The sequence below is a fragment of the Accipiter gentilis genome, chromosome 20, assembly GCF_929443795.1.
Source record: "Accipiter gentilis chromosome 20, bAccGen1.1, whole genome shotgun sequence".
NCBI lineage: Eukaryota > Metazoa > Chordata > Aves > Accipitriformes > Accipitridae > Astur > Astur gentilis.
The window spans coordinates 15,306,689-15,317,613 of record NC_064899.1 but is presented as its reverse complement, the minus strand read 5'-3'; the positions used below and the strand labels follow the sequence as shown (position 1 = coordinate 15,317,613).

The following is a 10,925-nucleotide window of genomic DNA, read 5'->3' as shown; positions in this document are numbered from 1 at the left end:
CTCCAACGTAATTCACTTCAAGAGGGGAACAGCAAAACCCACGCTACGCAGTCTCCTTGTTCTCTCCCAAAACCGAAAAGAAGAACCAAAAAAAAAAAAAGGAAAACGATTCCACAAGCCACAGCAATGCGAGCCTACGCACGCACATCCGTGTTTCGCCGGCCAAACCGAAGCGCCGGCTTCAAAACCACCAGATTTCGGGTAGCCTCCCCTCGGCGCGCTGGCTGTCGCCCTGCGGGGACGGGGGCCTGGGGCCGGGGGGGGGGCTGCGGCCGCCTCCCCCTGCCCGCCCGGCTCCTCGGGGCTCGTCGTCCCCGGGGCTCGTTCTGGTCGGGGCTCGTCGTCCTCGGGGCTCGTCCTCCTCCTCGGGGGTCGTCCCCCCCCCCCCCCCCCGGGGGCTCGTCCTCCTCCTCGGGGCTCCCCCCCCGCTCGGGGCTCGTCCTCTGCCCGGGGGCTCCCCGCGCCCGGCCGCCGCCGTCAGTAGCGGCAGCTCCCCCCGGGGCAGCCGCAGCACCGCAGCGTGTAGTTGCGGCCGCCGTTGTTGTCCCAGTACTCGCCCTGCGGGCTGCGGTAGCGGATGGCGAAGTGGAGGGCCGAGCCCTCCCGCAGGCTCGGCGGGACGCACAGGGCGAAGGCGAAGCGCTCGGCCGGCGGGTCGCCGGAGGCGGCGGCCGGCGGCGGCGGCGGGGGCAGCGGGGCGGCCGGGACGTCCACGAAGGAGAGCCACTCGTTGAAGGTGTAGCGCACCGTCACCTCCTTGGGGCCGGGGCAGCCCAGCACTCGCACCGTGCCCCGCACGTCGGCGGGCGCCGGCGGCCGCCCCAGCCGCTCCAGGCAGACGCGCTGCCGCCGCAGCCGCTCGGCGCCGGGCTCCCCGCCGTCGGGGAAGTCGGGCACCAGGCGCAGGGCGGGCGGCGGGGGGTCCCCGCCGGCCGGCGGCGGGTCCCGCTCCTCGGCGGCCGGGCTCTGCAGGCGGGACAGGGCGGCGGGCGGCACCCGCGGCTCCTCGGCGTCGCTGAAGTGCTTGACGCTGGCCAGGCTCAGCCCCAGCGAGTCGGCGAACTGCACCCGCTTCTTGCACTTGCCGCAACAGTCTTCGCCCCCCGCCGCCGCCGCCGCCGCCGCCGCCGCCGCCTCCTCCTCTTCCTCCTCCTCCCCCTCCTCCCGCCGCTCGCCGGCGCCGGGGGACGGCGGCCGCCCGCCGCGCCGCAGCTCCAGCGGCACCGGCCGCTCCCCCGCCGCCTCCCGCTTGGCGTCGCGGGGCAGCGTCGGGGTCGCGCCGCGGAGCCGCCGCTCCTCCGCCGCCGCCGCCAGCTCCTGCCGCGGCCGTGCGGGGCTCGCCATGGCGGGGCGCCCCCGCTGGGCCCGTCCCGGCCGCCCCCTGTGGCGGCAGGCGGACGGGCCGGCACCGCTTTATCCGGCGCCCCCGCCGCAGGCCCCGGGCGGGGAGGAGGGGGGGGGGGGGGGGGGGGGGTGGAGGGGTGGGGGGGCGGCGCGCCCCCCCGCCGCCAGGCCCGGAGCCTCCCCGCGGGGCTGGGGCGGGACCTGCCGGGGCCGGGCGGGCGGCACGGAAACGGCAGCGGCCGCGACGGGCGGGCGAGCACGTCCTCCCGGCCTCGGGCCGCCGTCACCGCGGCGCGGGGGAGAGAAAGAGGGAGAGCGGGCGAGGGGGAGCCGCGGGCAAGGCTGCCGGCCCTCGGACGGGGCTTTTGGCGGGGGGGACGGGGAGGAAGGGGCAGGCTCCGCGCCCGCAGAGCCAGGCCGGGGGGGGGGAAGCGCGGGGTCGCGGGGTGTCCCTCGGTGTTACGGCAGTCGTGAGTTTCTCCCTCCTCCTCCTCCTCCTCCTCCTCCTCCTCCTCCTCAGCGTTACTCCACCCGTCGGAGATGCGCCGGAGTCGCGCCCGGTCCGGCCCGGCCGCCGCGCCCCCCGCCGAGCCGCCCCCGGGGGCGGTGGGACACGGACACACACGGGGGGAACACCACACACACGCACCCCCCGGCCTTCAGGCTTGCGCTGGTTTCCACCCATCCTAACCGCGGGGAAGAGCTCCCAGACCCCAGCTCGAGGACGAGACCCCCAAGGTAAAAGGAACACCGAAGGCGTTGACTTTTTAAAGCGTGATGCGTTTCGCAAGCAAAGCTCTTTAACCGTTTTGGGGTGGGTTTTTTTTTTTTTTTTACCCACACTTGCTGCCAGCGGTACTGTTCCTTCTGGAAAATCAAGTCCAAAGGGTCGGGAGCCACACACGTGTGCACGCGCACCCTTGCTGAAGGTCAGACTGTCTCCAAAGTTCCCAGTTCAAGAGCAAAAACTGCAACAACAAAAAAAAAAAATCAAGGAGAAAAAAAAAAATTACAGGCTTTACCTTCGAACAAATAAAGAGAATTAGAATCCCCCTCAGTTTCATTCCTCTGAGCATGATGCGTAGTAAACAGCATCCTCATAACAAGACACACTTATTTTCAGTATGGTGAGATCCACATCTGAGAATTTTCCAAACGTAATTCTGTACTTCGTGCGTGCCACTGCTATTGTCTGGGGGTGATTTGCGCCGATGATTGCAAAAATACTACATTATTAAACGTCCCTCTATTCTTTTCCTCACGGAAGAGACGCTAGAAAGCGTACGCGAATAACACAGTACTTTCTGAAGCAATGCACTCCCACTATGGATTTATCAGGGGAGTTTTTTTGTTTGTTTTGCACAGTTTGTTTTATTTTTAGCATCAGTCTGGTTGCCAAAAAGCAGCCTCCCAACAACGTGGGTGAATACAGTGCAGTTCAACTGAGTGTGCAGTCTGGGTCTCGCAGAGGAATAAATGTCAAAGCAGCAGAAACATCACTAAACGGTTTCCTTAGCGGACGCTGCCGTGAGGATGTTCTTATTACGCACCGACCAAGGAGCTGGAACAGCAAACTTTTTTACTTAAAAGTGCCAAAAAAGCTGACTCCTCTAGCTTCTGGTCTTGCACTCAACATTTGTTAGCAGTTTGGTTTAGAGCACTGTAAGAAGGGGAACAAAGGACAAACATTCTTGCTGGCACCGGCTGTGCTAATGGAAAACATGACCAATGCCGGTTTGCCATCGACTGCTCGTCACCACCGCGCTGCTGCGAGCTGCCACCTTCGGCAGGCTGGTGGCTGAACTCTTCGTAGGAGCGCTCCTTCGCCTAGTCCGGTCCAAGTGAGCCGGCATGCCACCGTTTAAGCTCTTTGAACTAACCAGCCTCAACGTAAAGGTACTAAACGACGCAGCGTGCTCCTGAGTTAACTCGGCTGAAGTCTGCGGTGCAGCACAAGGAGGAGGAGCGGCATGATGGTCTTCGTCCTGCATATGACCGCTGGCCGGCAAGGCACCGGCTTCACCTGCTTTCACCATCGCTCCCGACCTGCCGGTGGCTGTAACAGAGCAGCGGACGACAATGTTGGGCCACTCGCCCGTTAGCATTCACTTTGATGAAAACAGGTTGCAATGCAGGCGCTTTCTTACCTGAGCCTGGAGGTGAGACCTCATGACCCACCTGTCCGAGGCTTGTGACACTTCAAATTACCAAGCTGGAAAGAAAAAAAAAAATGAATAGGTGATGTGTAGGTAATGGTGCTTAGTGCTTACAGTATGTTCAAGATTCTTCAGATAAAATACAACACGACTACTTTACTTTCTCAAAGTAATGTCTATTTTATGGTGAGGAAAAACAGAAATGAAGAAACCAGCCCTTACGTCCTCATGTGGTGTTTATTCCACTAACGCATGCTTTCTCAGCTTGCCAAATCATTAACAAATGTTTTAAGCAGCCAAGGGGAAAAATGTGCCATTTGCTGATAAGCCAAAACCATTTGGACTACTAGAAATTACAGAGGAATGTGAAAGGTTCAAGCAAAATAAAGGACAGCAAAAAGAGAAACTTCCTGTAAATATTGACAAAAGTTAAGTCATATTGTAGCAATTAATATCCATTTCTTATATATTCCATAACTCTGGGAGACAGGCCTGCAAAAAGGACTACTGTTCACAGAAGTTAAGCAAAAGCAGTTAAGGCAACAGGAATCCATATTGCAGAAGAATGAAAATCAGGCAATTAATGGCATACAAAGGGAAGCCGGATTTTTAGTGGCAATCAATTGCTACCATTCTGAAACAGAGTAATTTAAAATCAAATAAACCTTTCCAACAGATGTTCAAGTGTGTGACAAACTATGCCAGTGGACATTAGTTAAGGAGGCATTTAGTGTTGTCTCTTAAATATTTCAAAATGGATTCTCTTAAAAGAACGGGGCAACCAGGGTCTCAGGCTTCTAAGTACTATTTACCACATTCGTTATTAAAGAAGATGTTGAGATAAAAGTGGAGGGATTTCCTAGAAAAAGAGAGATGGCAGATTTGCAGTCAGGGGGCTCTGACCAGTTACGTTTTAAGGTCATAAACTACACACAGGATCAACACAGCACCTTCTTCTTTCATTTCCCCCATTCTTGTTTCCCAGCTGCCCACCTTGTCCCCATCCTGCATTCAACACACGCATCTTATCTTGCAGGAGCATTTGCATCCTAAGATGGCTACTGAATGACATAAAAAAAAAAAAAAAAAAAAGAATGCGCAAGTCATTGGTAAGCGATCCGCGGTATTGCCTTCTCAGTTCTGACTATGATTGCATGGGCATGTATTTCTCAGGACTCGTTAGATCAAAGATTTTTGTTCACTGCTTTGGTTTAGAGCTCTGTTTGATGTGCCACTTAATAAATTGGTCAAGCTGTTTGGATCAATAGCCGTCATTATCTGGACACAAAATGAACATGAAAATACTTGTTTGCAGACAGCAAAAGTCAAGTAACTGGAGGATTCGGTTGATTCAACTCAACCACACAATGTTATCCAGAAGCCTAGTCAAACAGTTTGTCATCTCTTTTTATGTACTTTTAATAATAGCTTCAACCTTCAAATCCAAAACTAGCATATTTTCCAGTTAGTCCAAGAGGAAAGCATTCTACTTATGGATGTACCTAGTTCAAATACACCACATGGCCCCAATTCCCTACTCAAGTCTTTTCTAAGAAAATCTCCTGTGACAATAGCTTATCAGAAAACATGAATGATTAATAACTACTAAGCAATGTTAAACAATGTACAGGGATTTAGAAATATCACAGTTCATACACAAAATTAATAACTTATTTCTCAAATGCTAGCAGCATTCATTCTGAACGATCTTGCCTCACTTTGAAAACAAAGTAGTTCATGCCAATTTTAACAGTTGTGTTGCTTGTACAAAAATGGCAGGGAGGATATTAATAGCCTCCTCAATTATTTTAAAAAAAACCTGCTCCCTATCCCATTGGAAATTCTAGCTTCTCTGAATTTTTAATAAGAACAGGATTTCAGTTCCTTATGTTTGTGAGGATGGTCAAACACTGAATGAAAGACTCAGTGGGTCTGTACAATCTGATAGAAATTATTCAGACGTTAAATTATTGGACCTAATTTTCTTCTTTATGCAGGAAAACCAAGCAGCTCTACTCCAGACAGGCAAGCATTAGATCTGTAATGGAGGAAGGAGTGAAATGGAAACAAATACTTGGAAGTAATTATTTGAGTTTCCAAACCTTAAATCCAAAGATTTGAACCTAATTTCTGCAGGATGCTCAGCAAGCAAATTCCTTTAGAGCTTGGACTCTTTCAATCACTTTCAGAGGTATCTGCCATTTATTTTGTCTTGTGTCTCAGTAGACTTGCACCTGACATTCCTTATGGGAAGTAGAGATTACTTTAAATATATGAAAATTCCATTTTCCTGAATTACATCAGTGGCTGTGTTTCCCATAATGATATGGAATATCCTTTTCAATTACTAATACCAAGTATTTGGCAATAAGGCAAGGAAGGTCCCTTCATTTGGGTGAAATGCTAACCTCTTTGAAGTTGGAGTTTTGTAACTGATTTCAGTTGGTCCGAGATGCCTCTGTATCTGGCATAAAGTCAAGTTCATTCTTTGTGACAAGCAAATATATGGTAATGGCACAAAAGGATTCATCTTTGTTTTGTTTTGTTGGTTTGGTTTTTTTTACTTTCTGCTTGGCAGACATTGTATGGAAAAGGTTCCAAATTCTTTAACAAATGCTAAATTCAGATTGGAGTTGGCATTAACTGTGGCAAAACCATGTTGCACAAAAACTTTGCATTCACTAAGATTTTAGAAGTGTTGCTTGGTTCTTGATGCATTTAGGGGTGACCAGTTTTGTTTTAGTACCTGTGATTTATAAGGTATTTATCTAAACTTTTTATATCAATGTGGTACACTGAAAAGCTTAAGTCATTTGTCCGCCTTTTAATCAGTAAATCATACTATGATAAAAAACCCTCCCATGTACAAGCTACCGTCCTAACAGAGAGAGTTATTGTTGCATTTCAACAATTTAACCCAGTCTTTGAAAAGGCAAAGTACAGATTATCAGTGAGAAAATAGTTTCAGCTTCCAAAATGTATTCACAGCATAGGAGTTGCAAAAGGGTTTGCTTTATGGTTTTTGTTTGTTTTGATGTGGATCTCCAGAAAGTTGCAGAACCACATCTCTTTCAAAGGTTTCTGATGAATACTAAGTTCCAGATTCTTGCATATAAAACCCCTATGTCTATGTATATTTTTTATTTAGCAATCCAGGAAAGATACAATTTGGATCAAATTCTTGCCCTACGTTCTGCCATTGTATTGCTTTGGACTTCAGTGAGCAAGAAGCTCCATCTTATCCAGAGTAGTCCGATATAAAGGGCATTCTACCCCTAAAACTGTTGCTGGGCTATTAAAATAATAATCTTTTTTTTTCTTGCTGCCTTAAATTGCTGGATTTTGCTCCTGCCCTGCCACCTAGCAGACTGCTTCTAGTAAACAAAAACCAATGTCGCCTTAAAACAGTGTAAGGAAGCTTACTCAGACAGAAGATGTGTTTACCTCTTGAATAAGGACGGTCCAAAATTCCAAAGGCTTGACATACCCTCCAGAATGAACTCCTAGAAAGTATATAAAACATGAATGACAAAACACCACATCTCTAAACCAGCTTTTTGAGTTTTTAGCACATGAACATTAGATGTCCAAGGCATTGGATTTTTTTCCCCTTTTTCTTCCCTCTAAGGCATTTTATTTTTGCTCACTGGAAATGAGACATGAAAATGGAAAATGACATGAACTTGTACCCACATTAATTCTGTTTTGTATTTCTGTGTTTGTCACGAGCAGCAAGGCGTGTAGCTCACTCAAAATCAATAGCGGCATGAACTCATTTGGACTCTCCTAGGACAAGAGAATTGGACAGCTGGTCAGAAGGACCTTCATGACGGCGGCTGGCGAAGCCTCTGCCAGTCTGTAGAGTTGTGTTTGACGTGGCGTAATGGAATGCTAATCTGACCTCATCAGCTTGGATACCTCCCTGTCTTTTGGGAAAATAAGTTGTGCAATATAGCCTGTTCTAGTAACTCCTGGCAAATGCAGGCCAACCTTCTCAGTCCAGCAGTCACAACTGGGTAAGTTGTACGTCACTCTCATTTCTTTCACTCGGGTTAAAACACGGGAATAGGCTTTCCAAGTAATCTTGCTGTATAAACTCAATGTTAAAAATTGTTTGCTTGAATATTTAGTTTTCCAAACCACTGAAAAAGGAATAAATTTAACTCTGTCTCTTTACAGTTCCCCAGGGCTGCCTCAGTTGACTGTTTGTTCTCAGTTGCGAAGCTGTGATAGTAGACAGCAAACCAGGTACCTGATAGAGTATATCCAGTAAGACAGAGAATGTTTATCACAGTCATTTATATTGATTCTCATGACTTGTGAACATCATAACTTCAATTGATGTACGTATATACCAGCAACTAGGTATCTGTAACATGAATACAATACCGCTAAAAGCACAAAAGAAGACTTCAGAGTTGAATTTCAGTGAATAAAACAGATTATATAGCGGTCTGAACAAAGAGAGATTTGCATTTCTAAAGAATGTTAATAGCTTTTACAGTAGAAAAAAAAAAAAGAGCAGAAATATGTGCTGCTTTAATATTACTGTACCATTCTAACAAGTAAGCCTATACTTGAAAACCCTCAAGTGCATGAACAAGAAACAGGACTGCATGATACAGCCTAACCCTGCAAAAGCAAAGGACTGGCACAACAGCTATCATTAACAGTATACAAATAAAAAATCACTGAAACAGCCATATACGAATGCAGGCATGCTCAATCCTGCATCACCAGAAGTAAAAAAAAAAAAGAGAGTTTTCTATTTCATTGATTGTAAATACAGTGAAGTCCCACAGCCCCAGTGAATTCAGTCCCACAGTTTCAGCACCTTCAGCGGGAAAGGCAGAAAAGAAGCTCCACCTGGTGGTGTGGTCGATTGTAATGGCTTTTAAATTTCATTTAATTGCAAATGCGTTCTTCTCCAGCAGCCAAATGAAAAAATGAAGTAACACGTAAACGATCACCTGTCCTGCAAACTGAACCAGCATTGCCTTACATTTTAAAATCAGAGAACACTTTAAAATCAGGGCCGCCTTCTATCTGAAGCAAACCAGAGTTGAAGCCTTTCAATACGAGGCACACGTGATCCTGCCAGGGTACTAATCTAGGATAGAAACAGATCGTCAAACCAAAATGAAGGGGTGTGTTAGCACACTTCAAGATGTAACCTGCTGCAGCCTGGGGTGAGGAGAAGAGAAGGCAGGAGTCATTGGCTAGAGGACGAAGGAGGAGGAGGCGTATGAAGTCAGGGTTGCTGCTGAACCTGTCATATAAAAGTTTATGGAAAGTTTACAGAAGTGTTCAAAAAAATATTGCCGTGTCTTGTAGTAAGGAAACAAACCATTCTTCAGTTAGCTGTTTTTATAAGAAATTAACTTTCTTCAATGACCAAATGGCAATTTTGTTGGAAAAGACACTGTTCCCTGTCTTCAGAAAATCCTGAACTGTTCTAGTTGTAACAGATTTGCAACATCTTAGTATGAAAACCAAAGCAGATGCTTTGATCATGTTTTTATGTAATAAAATGACTACATTGTAGGAAGCTGCTTTCTTCTTCCCTGCCTCCACTATACTCTTACCGCCTGAGCTGTGAAAATGGTAGACTTCTTGAACGCACTGACAAATGCAATACAGGAACCTGGATGCACAGAACAGCTTAGGAAAAATACAGATCAGGCTGACCAACACCTGTACTGGATATTTGCAAAGAATTGCTGAACAAACTGCAGTGATGCTGATGGTCGAGTAATATAGTTTGACCTAAGCCTACAAATAATTTTAGCAAGTACTTAATCGCAAATCTATGAGCAGATGCAACATCTGAGTAATTTCAGCAAATTCACTGCTTTGCAGGATTGGGAGATATGTTCCCCCCAAGCTGATGTTACAAAACATTATAAGCATTGTAAAACATAAAACTAATTAGCTAAATGATACCAGGTTTAGCCACTGAAGTCTATGCCTAGTTTCATGTACAAACTCATGTCTGCTACTGCTCCTTCAAGAACCCATGGCAATTCCTCTCAAGACTGTATCCTAGCTGAACTTTGTGCTAAACAACAGCAATCTTAAACACAGACATACATACACCTTGTCTCGCAAACTCAGGTAAATAAAATATACTTTGTGTACTTTTTTTGTAGTGCCCACATTTCAATGGGGATATAATCAACATTTTGTCAAATCAATGCATCGTTACTTTTTTCTAAAGAGTAGAACAGAGCTTAGTATTAATTAACCACAAAAAATCCATGTTAAAAGAATGCTGAGAATACAGATTCAAGCACCGGTATGCTAGACATTGCCTGAAGTCACACTGCCTTTGTAACCTTAATGCCGCCTTTCTGAGTGTATCATTTAGATTACAGCCTTTAATTGTGCATTCTTAGGCCATTTTTCCCGCAGGACTGTCTCATTAAGCACACAAGATAGACAGCTACTCAATGGTGTTGTCATTGCTTTTCTCTACATTGCTCAATGTGTGCCTGTAGGTCTTGTGTATTGAACAGTGTTCCAGTCCTGGTCTGGAGATGCGATCGGATTTCCTCACAGGATCCTCCATAGTGCTCAGCACCACGGTATCTTCCAAGTGCTTCAGAAATAGTAGACTACTATGAGATGAAGTATTCCTGATTTTACCGTTAGAAAGCTGAGCTGCACAGAGGTAAAGGTAAAAAGTGTCCACTTATTCTAAGTGCTCATTTTGGAAGTGTGAAACTTGACTTTTGAGGTTGCTTACCACTATAGAAGATTTTTCATGGGTTCAGAGCATCCCTTCTTTTGATTTCAGCAAGAGCTGCAAGCGCTCAGTACCTCAGGAATCTGACTGCTTGGGTTCTCAGGGTAGAAAGTTAGCAACATGCAATGGGTAACCAAGTTAGTTTAAGCAATTCGCATAGCATTGCTAGGTGCTCTTTGTCAGGAGCAGCAATAAAATTTAGTCCCTTTAGGCTAGAAATCACTTGCCTCCATGGCAAGACCATCTTTTCCCTTCCTGCATTCTTCGCAATTTGAAGCAAATAAAGTCCAAGTCCTCCAGCCATGTAAGTAGCATGTGATTGTGCCATTAAAGCCTTATCAAAGAATATTAACATGATTCATATTGTCATGAATCGGGATCGCAACCTTAATAAAGTTCTTTAAGGCTCTTTATTCCCAGTACCTGCTTGGCACAATTTAGGGCAGTGCCATTCATGAGCCATCTGCAGAGAATGCATAGTTCCCATTATCATACAGTAAATATTTAAGAATAAGTTTAGCTAAATATGTTTCCTTTGCTGGTATCTGGACTACCAATCTGCTGCAACTCTGATTCTGTCTCCATTTTTACATCCAAGTAAAACAAAAAGACAAACTCCAACCTCTCCTATTTCTTTTGACTCCCAAACTGATGAGACGTTTAAAGGCTGCTACTTCCAT

General features: G+C 46.9%; 1 protein-coding gene across 1 annotated transcript; it reads right to left on the bottom strand.

The window, feature by feature from the left end:
• Positions 1 to 441: 441 nt before the first annotated feature.
• PPP1R3G (protein phosphatase 1 regulatory subunit 3G) lies at positions 442 to 1,398 on the bottom strand. The gene has a single exon (XM_049823864.1). The coding sequence runs from the start codon at positions 1,342 to 1,344 to the stop codon at positions 478 to 480; it is 867 nt and encodes a 288-aa protein (XP_049679821.1). The 5' UTR covers positions 1,345 to 1,398; the 3' UTR covers positions 442 to 477.
• Positions 1,399 to 10,925: the final 9,527 nt, after the last annotated feature.

Coding starts and splice junctions, on each gene's coding strand:
- PPP1R3G (XM_049823864.1), bottom strand. CDS start 1,344: ATGGCGAGCCCCGCACGGCCGCGGCAGGAGCTGGCGGCGGCGGCGGAG.